The sequence below is a fragment of the Haliotis rufescens genome, unplaced genomic scaffold, assembly GCF_023055435.1.
Source record: "Haliotis rufescens isolate VD_foot unplaced genomic scaffold, xgHalRufe1.0.p SCAF_19, whole genome shotgun sequence".
Taxonomy (NCBI): domain Eukaryota; kingdom Metazoa; phylum Mollusca; class Gastropoda; order Lepetellida; family Haliotidae; genus Haliotis; species Haliotis rufescens.
Window position 1 is genome coordinate 25,565,176 of NW_025963879.1, and position 26,462 is coordinate 25,591,637.

The 26,462-nt window shown below is 42.0% G+C and overlaps 3 protein-coding genes across 4 annotated transcripts in view; 2 read left to right on the top strand and 1 right to left on the bottom strand.

Moving 5' to 3' along the window:
• Window positions 1–2,492, bottom strand: part of LOC124143270 (sodium-coupled monocarboxylate transporter 1-like) — a 45,900-nt gene extending 43,408 nt beyond the window's left edge. Inside the window, exon 1 of the mRNA XM_048399098.1 lies at window positions 2,429–2,492. The gene's annotated coding sequence lies outside the window, so the exon portion shown is untranslated. The remainder of the gene's footprint in view (window positions 1–2,428) is intronic.
• Window positions 1–26,462, top strand: part of LOC124143269 (ankyrin-3-like) — a 38,196-nt gene that overhangs the window by 5,084 nt on the left and 6,650 nt on the right. The window contains exons 1-18 of one of the 2 annotated variants that reach the window (XM_046512178.2): window positions 2,039–2,261; window positions 5,652–5,727; window positions 9,893–10,204; window positions 11,458–11,556; window positions 11,731–11,838; window positions 12,061–12,159; window positions 14,891–14,929; window positions 15,303–15,413; window positions 16,656–16,766; window positions 17,211–17,315; window positions 17,806–17,904; window positions 18,635–18,733; window positions 21,225–21,452; window positions 21,945–22,043; window positions 23,062–23,160; window positions 23,967–24,065; window positions 25,422–25,529; window positions 26,219–26,329. In XM_046512178.2, the coding sequence (XP_046368134.2) occupies window positions 10,091–10,204; window positions 11,458–11,556; window positions 11,731–11,838; window positions 12,061–12,159; window positions 14,891–14,929; window positions 15,303–15,413; window positions 16,656–16,766; window positions 17,211–17,315; window positions 17,806–17,904; window positions 18,635–18,733; window positions 21,225–21,452; window positions 21,945–22,043; window positions 23,062–23,160; window positions 23,967–24,065; window positions 25,422–25,529; window positions 26,219–26,329 (1,728 nt within the window). In that variant the 5' untranslated portion in view covers window positions 2,039–2,261; window positions 5,652–5,727; window positions 9,893–10,090. Of the gene's footprint in view, window positions 1–2,038; window positions 2,262–5,651; window positions 5,728–9,892; window positions 10,205–11,457; window positions 11,557–11,730; window positions 11,839–12,060; window positions 12,160–14,890; window positions 14,930–15,302; window positions 15,414–16,655; window positions 16,767–17,210; window positions 17,316–17,805; window positions 17,905–18,634; window positions 18,734–21,224; window positions 21,453–21,944; window positions 22,044–23,061; window positions 23,161–23,966; window positions 24,066–25,421; window positions 25,530–26,218; window positions 26,330–26,462 lie in introns of those variants that run through there. The other variant, XM_048399095.1, reaches the window with a different exon arrangement.
• On the top strand, window positions 7,018–8,034 carry LOC125381627 (extensin-like). The gene has a single exon (XM_048398723.1). It carries the CDS (start codon window positions 7,018–7,020, stop codon window positions 8,032–8,034), a length of 1,017 nt encoding a protein of 338 aa, XP_048254680.1.

Here is a 26,462-nt window from a genome sequence, read left to right on the forward strand (position 1 = left end):
TAGAGTCATGACTTTTCAACATTTTTTTTACAGGTGGTTAATAGACCGTGTAATTCCGATCATACAAACGTGATCGGATTGAATGTACACTGTATGTTTATGCTGTGCAGTGTGACCTTCGCCTGGGAGTTTGATCATGTAGTTCGTCATTCAGTCAACACGTATTTTTCATTTTACCACACATTCTACATACGTCGTAGCTTTTGTCTTTAAAGCTATTAGATGGTTGGGTAGCTTAGTTTTGTTCGTTTGTTGTTTAACGCTGCACTCAGCATTATTCCAGTTATATGACGGCGGTCTGTAAATAATCGAGTCAGGACCAGACAATCCAGTGATTGATATTATGAGCATCATAATCGCCAAGTAAAGGTTGCTGAAGACCTATTCTTTCCCGGATCTTCAAGGGAAGGGAATAATTTAAATGTTGCGAATATGATTGGATATAATGCCAAACACATTGGTGACACTCCCCCACATGTTCACATGTTCACTTAATGTTTTGTTGAAAGTTTTAATACAATGAGATGACAGTTGTGGTACAAACCGTAACGAAGTATTGATTGCACTTGTGTATCAGATATTTTAGAATATGTCCTTGTTGATGGAAGATACACAAGAACATAATTACTCTTAAATATAAACCGTTACAAGGTGTCGAGGGGATCCCAACACCTAAAAGGGCCATAGTCATCGGATGAAAGGAGGCCACTTCGTCTCAATACAATATGGTTGTCTAGATTAACTGCGATAGCCCAATTCCAGCAAGTTAATGTGGGTCTGTAGTCCAATAATTGTATTAGAAACTTAGATGACATCATCAGCATTTTGTAACAGGATGATTTCTTGAAGGGGCCGAATGCCATGCTTACTTTCGCAAACAATTTCATAACACAATTATTTAAAACAAAATAATATTGGACTATGTATACAGGGTTATGGCTGAAACGGCACCTCAGCAAAACGGGCGAAAACATCACCGATAGGCGAAAACGTCACCTCGCCTCAAGCGAAAACGGCTACTATTGCCTGGCGAAAACGGCACCATATTTTTTTTTACCTTGGTCAAATAAGTGATATTAAACTTACATGGTAACTTGCAAACACAAATAATTGTGAGATGTTAAAACAAGTTTTCTTTAGAAATTGGCCTCCACTCCAACTATGATCCCCTTATCTTATATGCAACGTACTGTGAAAACATAACATGCTTTGAAGAAAACTAATAGAAATTAAACTCACATCGTCTCTTGTAGCGACCAGAACTGGGATGCGACTGTACGTAGCGACCAGAAGTGGGATAAACAGTCCACACCTCACGAAGGTTATGATATGATAGACAATCAAATAATACATTTGGGAGTGATATCATGGTTAGAAAAAAACAACATGCTGTATCATGTGATAACTGTGACCATGTATACAACCTTGTCGTAAGCCAGTTGGACATTTGAAATTGCAGCTTATACAAGATGTCAGGGACAAGACTGGGAGCGTTATCTATTTCCTAAATGAATCTAAAAAATAATATAAAAATCTGACATGAACGTTTTCTCTCTTCCCTGGTTTTCTGAATGCAGGAAAACCTTTAGAAAAATAACAAAGGTTCACATTTTAGTTTTGTTTGGTTGCATTCTGTTTGGTTGTGTTATTTTTAACAAATTAATAGCAATAAAATGAAGAAACTATATGAACGATAAAGTATCACGAGAGTTGCAATGCGAAACTGTATGACAAGGAAACTTTTAGGAAATCTGCAAAAACCTATTAATTTCCATTTGTTTCATCAGAGACCATATAATATCTATTATATGGTCTCTGGTTTCATTGCATTCCGATTAAACTAAAAAAAAGAAAAATGCTAATGCGTTTAACCACTACTAAATGCTGACACGCCTTATCATGGATGAATTTAACATTTGAAATGAGCCTACGCTGATTATTAAGTAAATAAATAGTGTCGTTAGTATTTTATAGGAATATTGTTTCTCGCTGTAGGGCGCTCTACCAACAGGAGCAGTGCGTCACCCAGATGATTAAGAGTGACCTCCCTTAAATATTATTATCAGAACGAAAACAGTGACTTTTCACTGGAAGATATGGAAAATCAGTATTTTTGTCGACCTATGGTGTGAATTGTTATCCACAGTGACTGCACAGTCCGTACAAAACAGAATCGGGTTCGCTAATGTGTTGTCGACATTCAACACGCGAGGTCGGCCCGATCGGGAATGGCATGTTTTCCACCAGCATGACAACTACCGGTACGTGATCATGGTGATATAATAATTATAACACACACACACACACACACACCAGTCCATACAGTCTCTGGTCGCGTTGGGGTACAGAAATATCAACGTCACATCATCAACAGGTCAAACACAGGGAATATTAACCGTATCACACACTAATGACAAAATATACTTACGCAGGTTATGGTACATCCCGGTCATCAGGTGCGGAGATAGAGAAGGTGAACCTACAAGTTCATGAGATTATTCCGCAGTGTTATTAAAAAAGGAAAAACCTTTTCATTTGATCAAATATATATGTGTGATAACAATATTATGATGTGTATGTGTCTGGTTAGAAATTTGTCATGATTCTATCACAATATGTCCTCTAACATATGATAAATTAGGGAACTATTTTTGCCATGTGTTGAGTGGATATCACATGTACCAGCTGTGGCGTCTACTACTATCCCTTCTGATACGCGTTTACATCCCATCAGCAATTAAATAAATTTCATGCTCAATCGATTATATTGTAACAACAATGCAAATTAATTGCCAACATTGAAATAATTTGCAAAAAACTTCTCCAATTTCAAACAAATCCAACTTTTATCATGCTCAATAGTTTTGTATATGTGAGTGAGTGAGTGAGTTGGGTTTAACGTCGCATTTAACACTATTCCAGTTATACCACGGCTGTGAATGAGAAAAAACAAATGCATGTTTAGTTTGACAATCTAAAAAAATAATTTTGGGTCAATATTAAGAATGCTTTGTTACTCATACAATATATATTTTTGCACTGCCACAAACAATATTGTGAAATTGTTAATGCATATTTCCATAAATTTAATGAGTCACCCATTAAAAAAATACCCACAGATGAAAATTAATTCCTCCCCAACCACCCAACCCTGAAAAAAAGGGAAAAAAAAGAAATATAAAAAATGTATCAAAATGTTTCAAACAAGCGAAAGAGTTATATATCTTTTGAAGCAAGTTGGAAGGTAGATGGTAAATGACAGGCATGAGTGCAGTAATCTTTTTCTTACACGCCCCCAAATCACAGCTGTTCAGCAACAAATTGATGGATATTTTGTCTTCCATCATGATCGCAGTGACTACTCACGCCTTGTTTGATCCTCAACAATTGTTTCTGACATATCTGTGGATTACCAAGGCGATGATGATAATGCAACTAGATAAGTTAAAAAAAATATTTATTAACACTCTAAAACCATAAAGTTTTGACACAGACGTAGGTAAATTCGACTGAAAGACGAGTAATAGACTAACATTTAGTCTCTGAAATCTTATATTACACAATATCCTTCTTGCCTCTAAAATAATAAATCTCCCTATGGCTAGACTTGCTTTTGTATGCGTTTCTAGATTATTATTTTTTTCATAAAATAAATATGTTCCACAGTCATGGTGCAGGACTAGACAAGAAACTTTTCAATGAATTACAGTCAGGAAAGTAGTCCGTTGTAATTTGACCTAATGTCATCACCATGGAGTAGCCAGTCTCAGATCTGGAATTTGATCTCACACACAATGATACCAGATATCTCACCGGGTTTCTCACCCACACGTGTGTAATAAAGTTGTTACTACATAGTATGATGCATAGGAGTTAACTTTGCACTGATCTGGCTTGCTGTGATTGCCTCTCCAATTGTTGAAACATGTTACATATTATTATGCACATCAATTATTATATGCATATGCATCACATTTTTGATGATCTTCAATGTGTATCTGAAAATATTAAATTGATATTTCACTATTAATCATATGCCAGAACTACTTTCATTCAGTCTCTCAATGATAATATTCTTTTCAGATTAAGATCATGAAGATCTGTAGGAAAATAACTAATAACTAGAACATTTAAAATTACTTGTGAAATAACCTTATAATCTCATTTTGTGACATGTAAAAGTCTGTATATTGAAAATCTCTCAACCCGTGAAGATCCGGGTAGGTGAGGTGAGGTGAGGTGAGGTGAGGTGAAATTGGGTTTAACGTCGCGTCCAAGATTATTGCACTTATATAGCGACGTGCATGCACGTGTGTGTGGCTGCTTGTACTAGTCCGAACTGATGCCGATACCATGCCGCAGTTTAACATGAATACCCAACTCAGACACAGTATACTGACTCCGAGCCGACCAGTCCTTGTTTTAACCCCTTAATGCCGAGCGCCAGACAGGGTAACAACAAGTACCATCTTTTAACGTCTTTTGGTATGAAGCGTCCAGGGATCGAACCCCGGACCTTCCGCTCTCCGGGCGGACGCTCTACCACTAGACCACGGAGGCGGTCTGAAGATCTGGGTAGAGAATAGGTTGAATATGCTTGTCGTAAGAGGCGACTAACGGGATTGGGTGGTCAGGCTCGCTGACTTGGTTGATGCATGTCATCGATCCCAAATGCGTAGATCCATGCTCATGTTATCAATCACTGGATTGTCTGGTCCAGACTCGATTATTTACAGACCGCCGTCATATAGCTGGAATATTGCTGGGTGCAGCGTTAAACAACAAACAGGCTGAAACTTTGTCAGATCACAAGGAATTAATAGAAATAATCCATATGTCACCACTGTATATAGACATTCTTTTACAATTGATTGTGAATTCAGTGGCATATCTTACTTCTCTGATTTTGTGTTTAACTTTCTTTCGGGATCAGCAGTGACAGAGTGGGGAATTATGAAGAAATCTCTCGGTTTGACTTTTGGGGATATCATTCACTTATTGATGGGTCAGTTAGAGTTGTGTCCCTTGGGCACACCAGAAACCTTTGATCGCAGGTTCGATCCTGGTTCATCCCGATTATATTTTTAGGTATGTCAGCACCATACCCATGCTTGAGGGTTTCACCAAAGTGGTAAACTACTGAGGCCTGCATCCCTTCGTTTTTTCTCCCACATAAAGCTGACACGCTGTGATATAACTGGAATACTGTTTAAGTGGCATTGAACCCAGCTTGCTCGCTCGCTCACTCACTCACTCACTCACTCACTCACTCACTCACATGCTTGCCGTAAAAGGCGGTATGCTTGTCGTAAGAGGCGACTAACGGGATCGGGTGGTCAGGCTCACTGACTTGGTTGATGCATGTCATCGATCCCAATTGTGTAGATCGATGCTCATGTTATCAATCACTGGATTGTCTGGTCCAGACTCGATTATTTACAGACAGCTGTCATATAGCTGGAATATTGCTGAGTGCAGCGTTAAACAACAAACAAACAAAACAAAACTTACAGATTGGCCTTGAAGTTGTCAGGGGGCGCTTGTTGGATCACGGTGAATACGGTACCTCACTTTGATGTACCAGGTGAGCAAGAGAGCCATGTTATAGTTGTTTACATTATTACATAATTATTACATTTATGTAATTTCAGGTGTTGATGTTAGCCAATCAGAGCCAGAGTGGACACTTCACCTGTTCAGATATAACACAAGAATAAAGTTTAAGAGGTAGGTACATTTTCTGAATGTCTTCCACAGTTGCTGTTTAATTTTATATCTAAAATGTATGATGCCATATTGTATAAAAGTTGATGAATAATTCATATTTGACATTATGTGTTTTATAGGACACTTCTTTAACAGTTTTTGTATCCGTTAAGCAAATATAAAATAACCACAGACTAATAATTCTTGGAAAAGGACAACCAAGAGTAAAATTATGAGGGTGTCAATTAGTAGTGGGATGACACACTGATGCATTGGTGGATCGCTATTTTTTACTTCTCGATACAAGTATTGAACACAATCGCATACAAAGTAAAAAGTATCGATTCTTACCTTAAATGTATTCTTCAATAAATGTTACACCAAACAGTAATTACTAGTGAAAATGAGAAGTGAGGACGTAAATATTTTCATCCATTGTGCCCTACTTGACACTGCAAACTGCAAATCGTTAGTGTGCTGGTATTTGGCCATCCTGTCTATGAAAAAACATGGCTCACACTCCACAGATAATTGCACATGCAAGTACCTAGATATATATCGGATCATGAGCAAGGTATCGTGATACGTATGGGATCGCGCAGTTGGTGTATTATCATGGGCATTAAATATGTACATAAGTTTTGAAATGATGCTATATACAAAAACAAAAAAAAATGTTAGAAAACCTTTAATGGTAGTTATTCATAAAATATACTTTAATGCATAAAATATCAAAATATAATATCATTGCAATGTTCTAAATCACCTACATATTAAACCATAAATACTCTGTCACGTAAACCAAAACATTCAATAATTATCTCTGTTATGTTAATGTGAATCTAAACGCCATGTAAGCTATGACTTAATTTGAGTGTCTAAGTATCAATGTAAACAAACCTTAATCCCAATTATCCAACTAAATAAACATATCCCTAAAATAACATTGTTTCCACCACTTAACTACCTCTGTATTCAATAAGTCTAGACAGCACCCTAATTACCTAGAGCTAATCATCTAAAACAATAGATGTCACCTGTCAACTAGTAAGTGTCAAAGGATACACATCTTAAGGTTCCAAATAGTTCCAAACCTTATAAAAACATTCACATAAATGTGAATCCCTAATATGGTTGGTCAACACAACCTAACCTTGTTGTGATTGGTCAACATGCTCAAACCCATGGTATACCACATATAAGTTAGTATAAATATTGGTCTGGAAGAAGTGTCTAGAGACACACCCACATCTCGACTTGGACACTCGACTAGACGTGTCCTCCCAAGCTCGTGCCTAAATCACCACAACCATGAGAGATTTATCCACGTCCTTGCCGAGGGAGCTTGTTTCCATCCTGGAGCCCTTGCTGGCCTACCAGGTTGGTGACTACTCCCTCAAGACTTCTTATAAGTCTAAAAAGTCCACCCTGTCCATCTCCTTTGACCTAGCTCAAAGAAAGAGGCCTCTGGGCAAAGCTACGGCAAAACCCAAGCCTCAGGAGAACCCCTATCTGGCCCCTACCCTTCCTGCACCTCGCCCGGTACAGAAGGTCAGGCCTCCAAGGAGGAAGAAGTCCCCATCAGTCTCCGTCATGGAGATTGAGGAGACCCTTCCCTCTACCCCCCTCTACATCCCGTCTCCAGAGGCTTTCCCCCGGTCAACACCCACCGCGACAGCTGAGTGCCAGACATCCACACCGGCTCCGCCTGCACTCAAAGACAGCCAAACCCAGACTTCCCCACCAGAGCCTCCCTCGCTCAAGGACAGCCAAACCCAGACTACCCCACCAGAGCCTCCCTCGCTCAAGGACAGCCAGACCCAGACTACCCCACCAGAGCCTCCCTCGCTCAAGGACAGCCAGACCCAGACTACCCCACCAGAGCCTCCCTCGCTCAAGGACAGCCAGACCCAGACTACCCCACCAGAGCCTCCCTCGCTCAGCAACAGCCAGACCCAGACTGCCCCACCAGAGCCTCCCTCGCTCAAGGACAGCCAGACCCAGACTACCCCACCAGAGCCTCCCTCGCTCAAGGACAGCCAGACCCAGACTACCCCACCAGAGCCTCCCTCGCTCAAGGACAGCCAGACCCAGACTACCCCACCAGAGCCTCCCTCGCTCAAGGACAGCCAGACCGAGACTACCCCACCAGAGCCTCCCTCGCTTTGCAACAGCCAGACCCAGACTACCCCACCAGAGCCTCCCTTGCTCAGCGACAGCCAGACCCAGACCTCCCCGGTCGAGGTCCCCCCCACGGGACAGGGACCTTCGGGCTACCTTGCTAGAGCGAGCGGAGGGCCTCATCAAGCACTACAAAGCTCACCCTGAACGCCAAGCGGAACACTTTGAGAACAGCCCGGTACAGCTCTACCCCGACAGCCATCCACGGAAATTTCAGCATAGTGCAGTATCTCGGGAGCGAGAGGTTTGATCACGACATCACCAGTTTTAAGGATTTGTCCCACTTCCTCGTGGACTGTGATGTCAAAACTGACAAACACTTTGTCGCCCACTCCGCCGCCCTCCTCGCCAGGACCCTCTACAAGTCCCCTAACCCTAGGGAACTAGACTTAGCAAAGAAACTCCTGGCAGGATACCGCCGCTAGCCAACCTCCAACCTCCACAATGCTTGCCAGCCGACGCCGCCTTCAACCGCTTGACCCCCCCCCCCCCCCCCTCCAACCCAAGCCAAATCTTTCCTTATCATTACATACTTTTTTATCCCCCACTCCCACCCAGCCAAACCCCGACCCTTTTGCATTTTTTAGAGTAGGTCTGTAAACCTTTACATTTTTGGGGGTTGCACTTCTTTATTTATTCTTTATGCTTTTTTCCCCAATAGTATAAGTGCAACCCCCTGTGAGACATACGATATAGTGTATTTATTACACGCGGAAAGTGCACGTTAAATCTCCAAGTTAGTTAGTTGGTTAGTGTCTAGCGACTTGGGTCCCAATGATCTACAGTACAGTGCTCGTACAACAACTAGCTATAATAACTTTGTACATAGCACTCTGGTGGAACATGCTATAATGTAAACACATTAGATATATTGACTTACTGCTTCAAAAACGGTGCCTGGTGTGAGGTAGTGTGGTCAAGAGAATCACTTCCGTGTTGGGTGGCATCTGACCTACGGGACCCTCCATTAGGGGACATCCTACCTGCTTACGTGTGTACAGCTGATTGCTGTTTCCGGCTTTGTTTATGAGAAAATACACACGGTAAATTGAATCCCTGTATGTAAGACAATGCCTAGCAGAACAAAAAATACAATTTAAACAGTAAATCAACATGTCTGGTGATTTTTTATCTCAAATTTCAAATTTGTACTGTCAAAGTTTCTCATCACCCGTTCATTTACCGGAATTCACTGAAAGGGTATGGTGAAATTTTTTCTGCGCATAATATTCAATTATATTTTTTCAAAAAACTGAATCCGCTAGAGGGGGGTGCACATTATACTTGGGTCCCTGTGACAATCAAGCATTTGTGGAATATTGATAAAATCATGTAAAGGATCCCTACATGGGGGAACAGCCCCGTTTGGCTTGATGGACAGTAGGGTAGTGTCGTTATTAAAACATTAGCTTGTCACTCTGAAGTACTGGGTTCGATTCCCCACATGGGTTCAGTACATGAAGCCTATTTCTGGTTTCCCCCGCCGAGATATTGCTGGAATGTTGTAACAGAGTTGTAGTCACAGTCTCCATCTTCATGTTTTGCCTCCTTTAATACTCCGTCGTGTGCCCTGTGATATTGTGTCTTGTCAGTGTAACTCAAGATAAGAAATAAAGTTCCTTGGTTGCCTTATTAATGTTTTCTTGTTTATTTTCAAGATGTCTTAATTTTCGAATAAGGCCAAACCTATTTATTCGTTTAAATTACAGACCTCTGTCACTTTTCGAGGCTTATTTCAAAACAGTTATAATCTGAAATAAAATTTAGTGATAAAATTAACAGTTACAATGACAATTTAACAATGTATGTTCTCCAACTTACTCCAGCCAAACTGGGTGGGTGGGTGTATTATCCTGTTATACATTAGCATGATTAGTCATTGATTGTTTATTATAAAAAGTGATAATTATTTATTTTTCCTTCCTGTCTGATATATTTAGGATGAAAATCCTTTAAATGAATTTTTAATTCCGTATTGTCAAAAAATGTGTTTATTTCTTTGCAGACAATCAAAAAGGAAGAAATGCACCTCTGTAATTGCTCAAAGTGTTACCATGGTTACAACGGAATGAACAATTACACGGAAACTGAGAGGTAACACGTAATGTATTTAATTTGCTTCAACCCAAGCTGCATCGCCAAGGTTCAGTGGATGCTATGACATCACTGAAGTACCTGTCTGTGTGAGGCTGGGAGCACCATCATGAACAGCGCTGAGGCAGCAATCACCTTCCTCCTCAACGCCCAGTCGGGGGACATGGAGGGTGTCTGTCGGTACCTGGATGCTGGCGGGGATCCCAACTTCACTGCACCACCGGTAGGAGGGGGATACTTTTTATATACTTCAGTGTGAAAGACACTTGATATTTCACTGTTGTGAACACAACACTTTGACAGAACTATTGTCAAACAAGGGCTATCTCAACGGGAATTGTCTCCCTTTATCATAAGTGTCTGGCCCGTACACAAACTGTTGACTTCCTTTTTATGTTAGTTCCATGTTCACAAGCCAAAATAATGACAGATGGTCATTTATGGAGTTAACCTTGCTTCTTTTACACTTTTAGCTATACTTTTATACTAGTGAGTGAGTATGGTTTTACGCCGCTTTTAGCAATATTCCAGCAATATCACAGCAGGGGACACCAGTTATGGTCTTCACGCATTTACGCACTGGGTGTTACTGTTCTAAAACAGAAAAAAGTTGGAAGAGTGATGTTTGATGATGAATAGAATCTCACCCTTGTGTCCTCCAATGTCAAATATATCAAGACTCATTCATAAAAGTAAAAATATCCTTAGAGAGTCTCAGGTATTTGTACATTTTATCAACTCATGTCAATAGCTTTGACTTTGGAAGACTTGGGTGAGACATACAGGTGAGAGTTACCGTATTCGACCTAATAAGCGCCCACGGCAAGATTTGCTGATATATTGGCACATTAGCACCCCTTCTGACCCCTATTTGCATATAATACGCACCGCTTCCTTCCCCTATAATACGCACTCGTGTGTTATATGCACCCTTTATTATTGGCAATTAAATTCTGGAAACATATATCTGTCGTACATAAACATTTCAGGCTGTCAGCATAAACCACGAAATTTATCTTTCAACTCTGTTTTTTTTACACCAAAATAATATTCTAATAAGAGCCCCCTATTTCTAATTTTGAGAGGGCCCTGGGCGCTTATTACGTCGAATACGGTACAGGAAAACACATAAGTTCTGGTAAAAAGAAATAGTGTCCATGATGTGAAAGTATGTGTGATTGAGGTGATGTCTGGAGACACTCATTGGGGTATCTATCATCATAGATGGAGCTGTGTGGTGATTGATTCATTATGGTTCACACATGGGGAACAGGGTAGAATTGGTCCTCAGGGACCCATTTCTGGTTGTAACAGGTGAAAAACAGGTGAGGAGGCTCTGATTTGGATGATTGCATGTCATCATGCCCTGATGGTGTGGACCATTGCTCTTGTTCCCAGTCCAGACTTGAGTATTTGCAGGCTACCTTAATGTAACTGAAATGTTTCTAATTGAGGAAATGTAAACTTTTTTTTAAGAGAAACATGACTGCATTGTTGATGGCAGTGAAAGAAGGCCACACCGAGATCGTAAAAGAGTTGCTGAAGCGAGGAGCAGACATCAACTGTAGATCACAGGTGGGTGTGAGGGAGGGGCAGACATCAACTGTAGATCACAGGTGGGTGTGTTGAGGGAGGGGCAGACATCAACTGTAGATCACAGGTGGGTGTTGAGGGAGGGGCAGACATCAACTGTACATCACAGGTGGGTGTGTTGAGGCATATCTCATCACTTATATGTTTTCTTGTCAGCGAGGTGTGTCGTGTGTCCACACCGTGGCGATGGTCGGGGATGAGAAGATGCTAGACCTGCTGCTTGAGTATGGACTGAAGATCGACTCTGTGATGTCCATGTTGCATGTAAGTACTTCCACAAAGGGAGGAATATAGCTGAATTAGTGCTGACTGTGGCACAAAACAAATATATATATGTCCATGAAAACAATCATTGTCCCCAGACTTGGTGAAACAATTTGAAAAGAAATATCTAATAGAAACAAGTTTACCTTCGACATCCTGCCATTGTGAGTTGGTGTCTTTTTTACCCTCCAGCCCCCTCATTGATGTACATTGTGTTTACAGATGAAGTACACTCCCCTGTACCTGGCAGCCCAGCAGAACCACCACAAGGTGATTGAGAAGCTGCTGCTGCACGGAGCGGACCCTCTCTGGGAGATGGAGGTGATGTGGTTATCTCCCCCGTTGTCCTGTATCCTGTAGTTACCTCCCCTGTTGCCCTGTATCCTGTAGTTACTTCCCCTGTTGTCCTGTATCCTGTGGCTACTTCCCTTGTTGTCCTATGTCCTATAATTACCTCCCCTGTTGTCCTGTATCCTGTGGTTATCTCCCCCGTTGTCCTGTATCCTTTAGTTACCCCCCCTGTTGTCCTGTATGCTATAGTTACCTCCCCTGTTTGTGTCATGTACGTACATCCCCTGTTGTCCTGTATCCTGTAGTTCCCCCCCCCCCCCCTTTGTCCTGTATCCTATAGTTACCTCCCCTGTTTGTGTCATGTAGGTACATCCCCTGTTGTCCTGTATCCTGTAGTTACCTCCCCTGTTGTCCTGTATCCTGTAGTTACCTCCTCCGTTGTCCTGTATCCTGTAGTTACCTCCCCTGTTTGTATCCTGTAGGTACATCCCCTGTTGTCCTGTATCCTGTAGTTACCACCCCTATGTCCTGTATCCTGTAGTTACCTCCCCTGTTGTCCTGTATCCTGTAGTTACTTCCCCTGTTGTCCTGTATCCTGTAGTTACCTTCCCTGTTGTCCTGTATCCTGTAGTTACCTCCCCTGTTGTCCTTTATCCTGTAGTTACCTTCCCTGTTGTCCTGTATCCTGTAGTTACTTCCCCTGTTGTCCTGTATCCTGTAGTTACCTCCCTTATTATCCTGTATCCTATAGTTACCTCCCCTGTTTGTATCCTGTAGGTACATCCCCTGTTGTCCTGTATCCTGTAGTTACCACCCCTATGTCCTGTATCCTGTAGTTACCTCCCCTGTTGTCCTGTATCCTGTAGTTACCTCCCCTGTTGTCCTGTATCCTGTTGTTGTCACCCCTGTTGTCCTGTATCCTGTAGTTACCTTCCCTGTTGTCCTGTATCCTGTAGTTACTTCCCCTGTTGTCCTGTATCCTGTAGTTACTTCCCCTGTTGTCCTCTATCCTGTAGTTACCTTCCCTGTTGTCCTGTATCCTGTAGTTACTTCCCCTGTTGTCCCGTATTCTGTAGTTACCTTCCCTGTTGTCCTGTATCCTGTAGTTACTTCCCCTGTTGTCCTGTATCCTGTAGTTACCTCCCCTGTTGTCCTGTATCCTATAGTTACCTCCCCTGTATAATGTGTCATGTAGGTACATCCCCTGTTGTCCTGTATCCTGTAGTTACCACCCCTATGTCCTGTATCCCATAGTTACTTCCCCTGTTGTCCTCTATCCTGTTGTTACCTTCCCTGTTGTCCTGTATCCTGTAGTTACTTCCCCTGTTGTCCTGTATCCTGTAGTTACCTACCCTGTTGTCCTGTATCCTGTAGCTACCTTCCCTGTTGTCCTGTATCCTGTAGCTACCTTCCCTGTTGTCCTGTATCCTGTAGTTACTTCCTCTGTTGTCCTGTATCCTGTAGTTACCTTCCCTGTTGTCCTGTATCCTGAAGTTACTTTCCCTGTTGTCCTGTATCCTGTAGCTACCTCCCCTGTTGTCCTGTATCCTGTAGTTACTTCCCCTGTTGTCCTGTATCCTGTAGCTACCTTCCCTGTTGTCCTGTATCCTGTAGTTACTTCCCCTGTTGTCCTTATTCCTGTAGTTACCTCCCCTGTTGTCCTGTATCCTGTAGTTACCACCACTATGTCCTGTATCCTGTAGTTACCTTCCCTGTTGTCCCGTATCCTGTAGTTACCTCCCCTGTTGTCCTGTATCCTGTAGTTACTTCCCCTGTTGTCCTGTTTCCTGTAGTTACCTTCCCTGTTGTCCTGTATCCTGTAGTTACCTCCCCTGTTGTCCTTTATCCTGTAGTTACCTTCCCTGTTGTCCTGTATCCTGTAGTTACTTCCCCTGTTGTCCTGTATCCTGTAGTTACCTCCCCTATTATCCTGTATCCTATAGTTACCTACCCTGTTTGTGTCATGTAGGTACATCCCTGTTGTCCTGTATCCTGTAGTTACCACCCCTATGTCCTGTATCCTGTAGTTACCTTCCCTTTTGTCCTGTATCCTGTTGTTGTCTCCCCTGTTGTCCCGTATCCTGTAGTTACCTCCCCTGTTGTCCTGTATCCTGTAGTTACCTCCCCTGTTGTCCTGTATCCTGTTGTTGTCTCCCCTGTTGTCCTGTATCCTGTAGTTACCTCCCCTGTTGTCCCGTATCCTGTAGTTACCTCCCCTGTTGTCCTGTATCCTGTTGTTGTCTCCCCTGTTGTCCTGTATCCTATAGTTACCTCCCCTGTATAATGTGTCATGTAGTTACCTCCCCTGTATAATATGTCATGTAGTTACCTCCCCTGTATAATGTGTCATGTAGTTACCTCCCCTGTATAATGTGTTGTGTAGTTACCTCCCCTGTATAATGTGTCATGTAGTGACCTCCCCTGTATAATGTGTAGTGTAGTTACCTCCCCTGTATAATGTGTCGTGTAGTTACCTCCCCTGTATAATGTGTCGTGTAGTTACCTCCCCTGTATAATGTGTCATGTAGTTACCTCCCCTGTTGTCCTGTATCCTATAGTTACCTCCCCTGTTGTCCTGTATCCTATAGTTACCTCCCCTGTTGTCCTGTATCCTATAGTTACCTCCCCTGTTGTCCTGTATCCTATAGTTACCTCCCCTGTTGTCCTGTATCCTATAGTTACCTCCCCTGTATAATGTGTCATGTAGTTACCTCCTATATGCGTGATATCCCTGTGTACACTAGTGTATCATGTATTGCAGGTCCCCATAGACGATGCATCACCATGTCTGGCACAGTGTGTAAGTATGTATTGAGAAAAGTCCTATTTTGATAATAAATATACTGACAAACATGGAAATACATAATCAAATTGTTATATTTGACAAAATGTCCACAAACATCGAGCTAAGTTAGACATGAGATAATCATACACATCAATGTGATGTTGTCAGACAGTCATCATTCTCAGTCATGCAAGTAAGTATTTACTGCTGGGACTGTTTTCTTGTCCTTCGAGTCAAAGTTGAGTATGTGTTTTCATTGTGTGTCAGTATAAAATGCTCTTCTGCACTGTTTAGTCTCTGCCTGGCGACCACTGAAGATGAAGTTGACTGTGGTAATCTTAATATATCAACTATGATAAGCCAGCATCAAGTAGTGTTTATGTTCCAGAGGATGAAGGCATCTGACGTAGCAATGGTGTTGGGCAACGCAGAGGCTCTCAGTGTGTTCATCTTGTGGTGTCATCGTCTAGGCCCCTTCACGCACGACAAGGTGGACAGGGTAATAACAGAGAGGGACAGTAAGATAGTACAAATATACACATTCAGTTGTAGTGTTCAAAAAGTAATGTCTTGAGTCAAGACTTGAACACAGTGATACAAGGTACACTTTTGATGCTGAAGGGAAGGGAGTTTCATAGAGAGGCACCAGCATGAGAGAAGGATCGAGCACCGAAGGACTTTGGTCTGTATTTTGGTACAGACAGGAGATGTTGGTCATTGATCGGAGATTTCTGGTAGATTTGTACTGGAGAAACACTACTTGAAGATAGGCAGGTAGGGACACACACAACACATGTTCAGATGATGAGGGCTGTACTAAGTCCAGATGATGTTGTTGCCTCCTTAAAAGATACATGTTACTCATGGGCAATGACATCATACCGGTTCATTGTCATAAAGATGATGACATCGTACTAGTTCATTGTCATATAGATGATGACATCCTACCAGTGCATTGTCATATAGATGATGACATCCTACCAGTGCATTGTCATAAAGATTATGACACAAGTGCATTGTCATATAGATGATGACATCCTACCAGTGCATTGTCTTATAGATGATGAAATTATACCGGTTCATTGTCATAAAGATTATGACACAAGTGCATTGTCATATAGATGATGACATCCTACCATTGCATTGTCATATAGATGATGACATAATACCAGTGCATTGTCAAAAAGATGATGACACTATACCAGTTCAGTGTCATATAGATGATGACATCCTACCAGTGCAAATCATATAGATGATGACATGGTACCAGTGCAAATCATATAGATGATGATATCATACCAGTGCATTGTCTTATAGATGATGAAATTATGCCGGTTCATTGTCATAAAGATTATGACACAAGTGCATTGTCATATAGATGATGACATACCAGTGCATTGCCATATAGATGATGAAATAATACCAGTGCATTGTCATAAAGATGATGACATGGTACCAGTTCATTGTCATATAGATGTAGACATCATACCAGTGCAAATCATATAGATGATAACATGGTACCAGTGCAAATCATATAGATGATGACATCATACCAGTGCAAATCATATAGATGATGACATCATACCTGTGCCAATCATATTGCTACAAAAGATTCTGGTTGATTGAAAACTTCCTTCTGAAAAAATAATATACAACAAATGAATGTGGCAAAGAAAGAAAATAGTATTGAAAGTGCCCAAATAAATAAATTAAGCTGTCCATCTCCATTCTGACCTTCCAGCTGCCGAACCACACGCCCAGTACGGCCGCCACGCTCCGATGTAGCATCATGGACAAGCTGGAGAACCTGGCCACGATGGCGCAGAAGAAAGAAATGGACAGCTTCACTGAGGTACGGCCTTGCAGCCGGGGAACACCATGGCGGGGAAGTCGTAGTGACTGACTGAAGACCCAGTATTCAAATTGTAGCTGATTTGTTGCTTTGTTTTTTATGTCTTCTTTTTATTCCGGGTTGGAATAGGTCCCCAGCATCCCATGCTTGTTATACAAGGCAACTTTGTGGATCAGCTGGTCAGGATCGCTGGTTTGGTTTGTGTTGTAGTTTTGAATACACAATGACATTTAGAAAGTGGTCAAATGTAACAAATGTTATACTTGGGATAACAATTTCTTTGTAAAGTACAAATTCTAGTACTTTTTTGGGCCGAGTCCCCTCCCTTGTGTTGCATTTTTGTCATCCGGGAATACACTACTGTTAGGAAGAGGATTAATGAGAAATTTATTTCATTCGGTGTCATTGTCAGTAATAAATTAGTTGAAATTGAATTGAATCCAGTTGCCAGATTTACCTCTCAAAGACTTCATCAAGGCTGCAGAGGCTGGCAAAACGGACAGGATGACATCCTTCTCCAGCTGTCAAGATGTCAACGCTACTACGCCAGTAAGTGGGACACCCATGCTGTGTGTGGCATGAACAACAAACAAACAAACAAACAAAAACATCTCCTTACAACCACTGAAATTTTATGTGTAAAAAATTTGTGCTAAAAGCAGCGTAAAACCATACTCACTCACTCACTCTGATCTGGTACTAAATATGGCCACCATTGCAGCCATATTGAAAATATCATTTTGACCAACTTCTCAATTATGCTCACCAAGTTTGTGTTTAACCAAACCGGTTAACTAAGTATTCTCTGAAGGATTGATTCAAACAGTAAAAAAATTGCTATCCTTAAAAAGAGGTCTTTCTGTATCTCTGTTGTATAAAAACTTAAGTTACATGTTTTGCATACTTCAGATCCTTATTCATGATAAAATGTGAATATATGATGTTGCAAACATTCCATAATATGCAGGTGAACAACAGAACCTTGAGACTCTTTTATCTAAGTCACTATGCTGCTGATACATCTATGCCTGCTATTTAGGGGGGTCTGTCAGCACTGCACATGGCTTGTCTCCGTGGAAATATGAACAGCGTCAACTTCCTCCTCACCCACGGCGCTCGCGTCAACCTCAAGACAGAGGTGAGGCAGTCATCACTTGAACATTGAACAAATTAGTCCTCAAGTACTTGTGGACGATCTGCATCCAAAACACCTGTCTGCTCTGATAGAAAATATTCTGACAACTATATCTCACACTATTTGACACTATAGCTCAAGTGTCAAATGTTTCAAAAGAGAGTGTCTGAATATTAATTGTTTTGTCCAAATCTCCGTGGAAAGGTGTCAATAGTTTATCCATTGCCTAAACTAAATATGTTTTTCTTTGCAAGACAATATTTTCATCAGGAATTAGTACATTTTATTTATGGGGCACGGTTGGCCCAGTCGTCTAAGGCACTGCGATGAGTTGCGTCCCTTGGGCACGCGAGAAACCTATGATTATGGTTTCGAATCAAAATCGAATCGGTTCACCCGGATTATGTTTCTAGATTTGTCAGCACCATACCCGTGCTTGTGGGTTTCACCGAAGTGGTAAACGCCTGAGACATGCATCACTTCAGGCTTTCCACCCACATTAAACTGACATGCCTTGATGTAACTGGAATACTGTTAAAAGCGGAGTTGAACCCAACTCACTCACTCACTCACTCACTCACTTACTCACTCACTCACTCACTCACTCACTCACTCATTTTATTTATGCTTGAGCATGTTAATCTGTCATTTGCCAGCTGGAATGGAGGCATTGTATCTCCTAATGATATTTTTATTTTGTTGGAGTAAACAATATGTGTATTTTGCTGAACAGGCAGGTTTCACCCCCTTGTATTTCGCTGCCCAGGAGGGCTATGATGACATTGTCAAGCTGCTGCTGAAGGCCGGCGCAGATCCATGTCTGTCAGTGAAGGTGGGTAGTCAAGTCTAATAGCTGCCCCCATGGGGATTCTTGGCAGATCCGTTTCTGTCAGTGAAGGTGGGTAGTCTAGTCTAATGGCTGCCCCCAATCGCAGGTCCATGTCTGTCAATGAAGGTGGGTAGTCAAGACTAATTGCTGCCCCCATTAGGGTTCTGGGCAGATCCGTGTCTGTCAGTGAAGGTGGGTAGTCTAGTCTAATGGCTGCCCCCATGGGCATATCCGTGTCTGTCAGTGAAGGTGGGTAGTCTAGTCTAATGGGTGCCCCCATGGGCATATCTGTGTCTGTCAGTGAAGGTGGGTAGTCAAGTCTAATGGCTGCCCCCATGGGGATTCAGGGCAGATCCGTGTCTGTCAGTGAAGGTGGGTAGTCTAGTCTAATGGGTGCCCCCATGGGCATATCTGTGTCTGTCAGTGAAGGTGGGTAGTCAAGTCTAATGGCTGCCCCCATGGGGATTCAGGGCAGGTCCATGTCTGTCAATGAAGGTGGGTAGTAAAGTCCCATGGCTGCCCCCATTAGGGTTCTGGGCATATACGTGTCTGTCAGTGAAGGTGGGTAATCTAGTCTAATGGCTGCCCCCAATCGCAGGTCCATGTCTGTCAATGAAGGTTGGTAGTCAAGTCTAATGGCTGCCCCCATGGGCATATCCGTGTCTGTCAGTGAAGGTGGGTAGTCAAGTCTAATGGCTGCCCCCATGGGCATATCTGTGTCTGTCAGTGAAGGTGGGTAGTCTAGTCTAATGGCTGCCCCCATTGGCATATCCGTGTCTGTCAGTGAAGGTGGGTAGTCAAGTCTAATGGCTGCCCCCATGGGCATATCCGTGTCTGTCACTGAAGGTGGGTAGACTTTTCTAATGGCTGCCCCCATGGGGATTCTTGGCAGATCCATGTCTGTCAATGAGCAGTCAATTCTAATGCTTGTCTCCATTGAGATTCTGGGCATATCAGTGTCCTCCAGTGAAGGTGAGAAGTGAAGTCTAATCACTGCCTGCAGAGGGATTCCAGTTAGGGTGCAAGGGCGGATCCAGCATTTTTAAAAGGGATAGGTCCAACATCCTCCAATCCTCTCTCAGATAATTTTACTGCCTATAACAAACTACATTTGTTTTTCAAAAGTGGGGGTCCGGCCTGTGGTTTCTGTCAGTGGGTACTCAAATCAACGTCTTCCCGAGGCAAGGGAGTAAGTTGACTATAAAAGGCTAGTTTCCAGCCTTGTCAAACTAGGCTGCAATTATGGAGATATTTTGGCTGGACTAACGACCTATGCACAGAGTCAAATCACAATCATATAGCGAAATCGATATCCAGTTTGTAAACTGTCATGCAGATTTTGATCGATTGCAGGATTTGCAAAGCATGTGTACCGTCAATTTGGTGTCAACAGATATTTTCAAAATCTTCTCGGGTTTTTAATCAAGGTGCTCAAGTGATTTGATGCACTTTGTGAAGTAAGACCCCTTTTATCACTATATAGATTTATATTATCGATCAGATGGCCCTGACTGGTTGCCGCCATTTTGTTTGAAGCAAATGCAAGTGATATGACAGGTGGAATCTGATTGGTCAGTAGAAAGAAAATAGCAGGGACATAACTCGTAATAATGACTGGCACACTTCGAACGAGCACAGAAATTCCAGACTAGTTCACTAATTGTGGAAACTGGACTTTTCTATATTTGCCTCGGGAAGATGTCAAATCAGTTTCTGGAGATATCTTGATCTAATTGCTGATTGGTCTCATCACTGCCTGGTTTCCCCCCCACTGGAGCCAGACTGTTTCCTGATTCGTTGATTTAAAATATCAGCTATAGTCTGGAAGGTAAATTAAGGTACCGACGTTTACTACAATATCTGCAAAACTATCGGACCTACTCCAGTCAAAGTTGGTATGAGATTATTAAACAGTCATACATAACTGGATATTACATTTAAAGACAATCCGTGCATGAATAAAAAATCTGTCTATTTAGCTATCACTATATTTCCTCAACAACCAGACCTGTTCGTCACGGGTCAAACGAGCATTCATTGAAACAGCCATCTGCATAATGCTACCCCTGCGTCACAGGGCCATATGACACAGTTGAACCAATCAACTGCACGGGAATCACGCACGCACGAATACGGTGTTAGCGTTGGGCGTCTCGACGTGCGTGATTTCCATGCACCCTTTCGAGTTGAGTTGATAGTTTTTCAGATATTGTAGTAAACGTCAGTACCTTAAATTATCTTCCAGACTATACACAGGAAAGTGGTCATACGTATTCATGGATGAAGAACCCTGGATGAACTGACAATGTCCCCCCTTTGTCTCATAATGATACTCGCCACTTACAGCTGCCATTTTGTATGAATTTTATCAATCTTGTTTTTGTGTGTAAGCTGTCATTACCATACTGTATCAAATTATTGAAATGGATGTGAAGTTCTTGAACAACAGGTGGAGCAGTAACCATTGTAACATGACACTAGGACTCTGTTGCAGTGTGGGATGACTCCCCTTGGCATTGCGCTGAGCATGGAACACAGCATCGTTGTAGCAACCATCTTGTCCCTGTGCCCGGCAGCGCCTCCTTTAGCCAGCATCGACAGTGACTACCTGGATGCCAAGCCAGACGAGATGCTGCTGCGGGCGGCCTACAGTGGGGACTTGGATCAAGTGAAGATGTGCATCGATGAGCTGGGCTTCGACCCCAACAAAGTCACCAGTATTGTGAGTTACGACCCTCAGGGTCACTTGTGAAGATCTGGGTTAGAATTAGTGTCATATGACACAGTTGAACCAGTCAACTCAACTCGAAAGGGTGCACGGGAATCACGCCCAACGCTAACACCGTATTCATGCGTGCGTGATTCCCGTGCAACCTTTCAAGTTGAGTTGATTGGTTCAACTGTGTCATATGGCCCTGTGACGCAGGGGTAGCATTATGCAGATGGCTGTTTCAATGAATGCTCGTTCCACCCGTGACGAACAGGTCTGGTTGTTGAGGAAATATAGTGATAGCTAAATAGACAGATTTTTTATTCATGCACCGATAGTCTTTAAATGTAATATCCAGTTATGTATGACTGTTTAATAATCTCATACCAACTTTGACTGGAGTAGGTCCGATAGTTTTTCAGATATTGTAGTAAACGTCGGTACCTTAAATTACCTTCCAGACTATAGTTCTGCATCACACTGACCTGTAGCTCTGTGTTACAGCAAGGAGCCAAGGCTATTCACCTTGTGTGCATGAGAGGACACACGGCCATCTTAAACGAACTGCTCAGTCGGAATGCCAGCATTCACTACAAGTCAAAGGTAAGGAACCTCAAGGTCATGACCCCTGTGTACAGCCAGGGTCTGATGATAACATATACACAGTTTGGAGTTCCAAGCCCCAATTTGTCTGTCAGCAACCTTTTCTTTACTCTTCAACATACAGACCATGTTAGCTGAGCTTTGTATACCAAAAGATATTTTAACATTGACAGCTGTCATGGGTTGAGAGATATGAAGTAGTGGCTAAAAAGCAGACAGGTTAGTGCTGTTTATTTTCAATGTGATTGTTTTAATGGAGGAGGAGTGCAGAGGATTCACCATCTTCCTGAAGCAAGAGAGTTAACAAACTATAAAAGTCCAGTTTCCACCCTTGCCGAACTAGACTGGAATTTCTGGGCTCGATCGTAGCACCACCAGTGGTTATTATGAGTTGTGTCCCTTCTATGTCTCTCCTATGGACCAATCAGATTCCATCTCTTGTATTTGCTTGCAAAATGGCAGCACCCAGTCAAGATGATGTGATCAATAATCAAGATCTATATTGTGATAAAACAGGTCTTACATCGCAAAGTGCATCAAATCACGTGAGCAGCTTCATTAAAAACATGAAAAGATTTGGCAAGTATCTGGTGACGCCGAGTTGGTGGTGCACATCCTTTGCAAATCCTGCACGACAGTTTACAAACCGGATTTCGATTTTGTTACATGAATTTGATTGGACAATGCATAGACTCGTTAGTCCAGCCAAAATATAACTCCATAATACCAGCCTAGTTCAGCAAGGGACTTTTAAAGTCAGTTAACTCACTTGCCTCGGGAAGATGGGGATTCACTTCCTCATTGTATAAGACAGTGTATGTGTGAACCTGACACCACACACACACCACCCATTTACAAAATCCTGGATCTGTCTCTGTGGTTATGTTAAATATCTTGGGTTGTCAAAACCTTTTGAAATGTTGAGAAATGCTTTTTCTTCAGTTTAGCATTGGAAATAACCTGCCGTTAGTATTGTGTTGAGTGTTGAGTTAATTCTACCAACTGCTGTCTTCCCCAGCGTGGCATTGACCCAGTGCACTGTGCAGCGAGGCACGGCCATGTTGATATCCTCGGGATTCTGTTGAATCATGGCGCCTACGTCAACAACCAGACCGAGGTAGGTTTGCAGAAGGGGCAGACAACTCCTGTCTCCTTCCTGCTGGTACGGTTTCAGGAGGTTAGGCGCTTGACCAGCCTCAAGTTTAAATCTGTCTCACTGGTTATCAAGATCAGATTTGCAGTGGTTCTCAACCCATTTGTGTCTGTCATCCTCTGTGATATTGCTGGAATATTACTGTCACTCACTCACTCACTCACTCACTCACTCACTCACTCACACTCACCCACCCACCCACCCACCCACCCACCCACTCACTCACTCACTCACTCACTCACTCACTCCACCCACCCACCCACCCACCCACCCACCCACCCACCCACACCCACCCACTCACTCACTCACTCACTCACCATAGCCTGTGTAAAATGGGTTACATCTGACTGTGTATGTGTCATTGAACCATCATGGTATCGACCATTGCTCATTGGGTCAACCACTGGTGGCCAAGTGTCACAACATGTAATATGGCTGATTGTCATAAAACAACATCAACAATGTACCTCAAAATTCAAAGTGCAATGTCTAGTATTTGACTGATTTATATATTGAACTTATTCACCTTTATCTTTTTGTCCTTATTATTGGTAGCTTAAATATATACATGTATCCATATGGTAAAAAAATAGACAACTTGAAGAAGAAAGGATGTATATAATTGTGGGTATATATATGTGTTGAAGTGTTTGTTCACAGAAATGAAAATAGAAAGTTTAAACAATGAAAATGAAGATGAATTCAGAAGGATGTTTATTACCAGATTCGTGGATTCAGTGATAACCTGCCTGTTTTGTGTTGACGTATAGGATGGCATGACTCCGCTGTACATCGCCTGTCTGGAGAACCAGGCAGCGTTCATTGAAACGTTGCTCCTTCATGGAGCAGACCCAGACATAGCTGCCAAAGTGAGTACATGTAGCACCCCTGTGAGTTACAACTGATCTTCAGCATCCCATGATCATCTCCCCCCATGAAGATCCGGGTTAGAATTGATCTTCAGCATGCTATGATTGTCTCCCCCTGTGAAGATCTGGGTTAGAATTGATCTTCAGCATGCTATGATTGTCTCCCCCCTGAAGATGCGGGTTAGAATTGATCTTCAGCATCCTCTGATTGTCTCCCCTCTGAAGATCTGGGTTAGAATTGTTCCCCTGCAAACTATGATTGTCTCCCCACCATAAAGATCTGGGTTAGAATTGTTCCCTTGCAAACTATGATTGTCTCCCCACCATAAAGATCTGAGTTAGAATTGTTCCCTTGCAATCCATGATTGTCTCACCCCATAAAGATCTGGGTTAGAACTGTTCCCTTGCAATCTATGATTGTCTCACCCCATGAAGATCTGGGTTAGAATTGTTCCCTTGCAATCTATGATTGACTCCCCACCATAAAGATCTGAGTTAGAATTGTTCCCTTGCAATCTATGATTGTCTCACCCCATGAAGATCTGGGTTAGAATTGTTCCCTTGCAAACTATGATTGTCTCACCCCATGAAGATCTGGGTTTGAATTGTTCCCTTGCAAACTATGATTGACTCCCCACCATAAAGATCTGAGTTAGAATTGTTCCCTTGCAATCTATGATTGTCTCACCCCATGAAGATCTGGGTTAGAATTGTTCCCTTGCAAACTATGATTGTCTCACCCCATGAAGATCTGGGTTAGAATTGTTCCCTTGCAAACGATGATTGTCTCAACCCATGAAGATCTGGGTTAGAACTGTTCCCTTGCAAACCATGATTGTCTCCCCACCATTAAGATCTGGGTTTGAATTATTCCCTTGCAATGTATGATTGTCTCACCCCATGATGATCTGAGTTTGAATTGTTCCCTTGCAATCCATGATTGTCATAAGAGGCATGGGGTCAGGCTCGCTGACATAGTTGATGCATGTCATTGTTTCCCAGTTGTATAAATTGATGCTCATGATGTCAGTCACTGGATTGTCTGATCAAGATTTAATTATTTACAGCCAGCCGTCATATAGATGGAATATTGCTGAGTGTGGCGCTAAACAACAAACAATCTGACAGTGTGCAATGTAAACAAGATCTCACTTCTCAAGTCCAAGTTACCATCATGTGTTTAAACGATTGTCCCCTCAATATAATAATGAAGAAGAAAAGAGAGCCATGAAGGTTTATGTTATAATAATCAGATGAATTAATTAACTTTGTCTGGAAGTATGTTTTTTCAGAAACTTGTATGGAAAACACCTGACACTACAAGTACTATACATCAGTTATGACTTCTGTTTTGAGGGCGACTTCATCTGTGCCGATGTTGCTGTGCAGGAGCGGTGCGTGGCCGCCCTCAACACACTGCTGATGTGGTGTAACAGACTCGGACCCTTCACACCGTCAGCACAGGTAGGCCAGTGGTCTGGCACTAACAGGAAGTTATTTAAGTGGCCGGTCTAGATGAACCTGTTCTAGATTTTCCATAATTACAAAAGTACCCTAAAATATAAAATGAAGTTTGCTTGAAAACATGTTTATTTTGAACATGTTTTGCTTTGTATCTTTTTAAATGTATAAGGGTTAAAAAAATATAACAACTGGTTCTGAGGCAATGACTTTGGAAAATATAGTGGTGTGGTATTTTTTTTTCTTGTTCAAACTGGTATGTAACCAAATAAACAGTTGTGTACCATCAACCTTGGAAAGGGCCTCCCAACATAAACAAGCATACAAACTTCTATTGCCACCATTACCATAACACAAGATGCGCAGTAAAGCAGTAACTGCAGGCTATATTGATCGTATTGTTTTTAAGTATTAGGATTTTAGATTTTTTTGGAAAGTGGAAATAAAAATTAAACGTGCTACAGATGATTTTGGCCTAAGGTAATAATTTTTATGAGTTATAAAAATATCCTAAAGTATCATTTTTTATTTTGACTCCTCCATCTTGGTGTGTTGACTGAAAGAACTCAGCTGTTGTAAAAATATAATTTGTTTGGCATTTTCTTGTATTTTTCAGGGTTTTTCTTGGACTAGGTTGTGTTTGATGTTTTTGTGAAAATGCTCTTCTTGAATTGGTTGTACTTATATTCCAGAAAATGAATTATGTGGAAGAGTCTGCAGAGAAGGTCCAGTCGAAGATATTGACTGCTATTGGTGAGGTGTCCCTTTCGCAACAGATCGAGGAGTTTGACAGCATCAGAAGGGTAGGGTGCTATATAATTGTACTTGCCTGATTTTTTGTATTTTTGAAGACGTTCAGTTGGTTTGGATGTTGTGTGTAACTTTCTGAGTTCATTTTTGCAGTACTTGTTAACCTTGTATTATGACCTATATCAT

Coding starts and splice junctions, on each gene's coding strand:
- LOC125381627 (XM_048398723.1), top strand. CDS start 7,018: ATGAGAGATTTATCCACGTCCTTGCCGAGGGAGCTTGTTTCCATCCTG.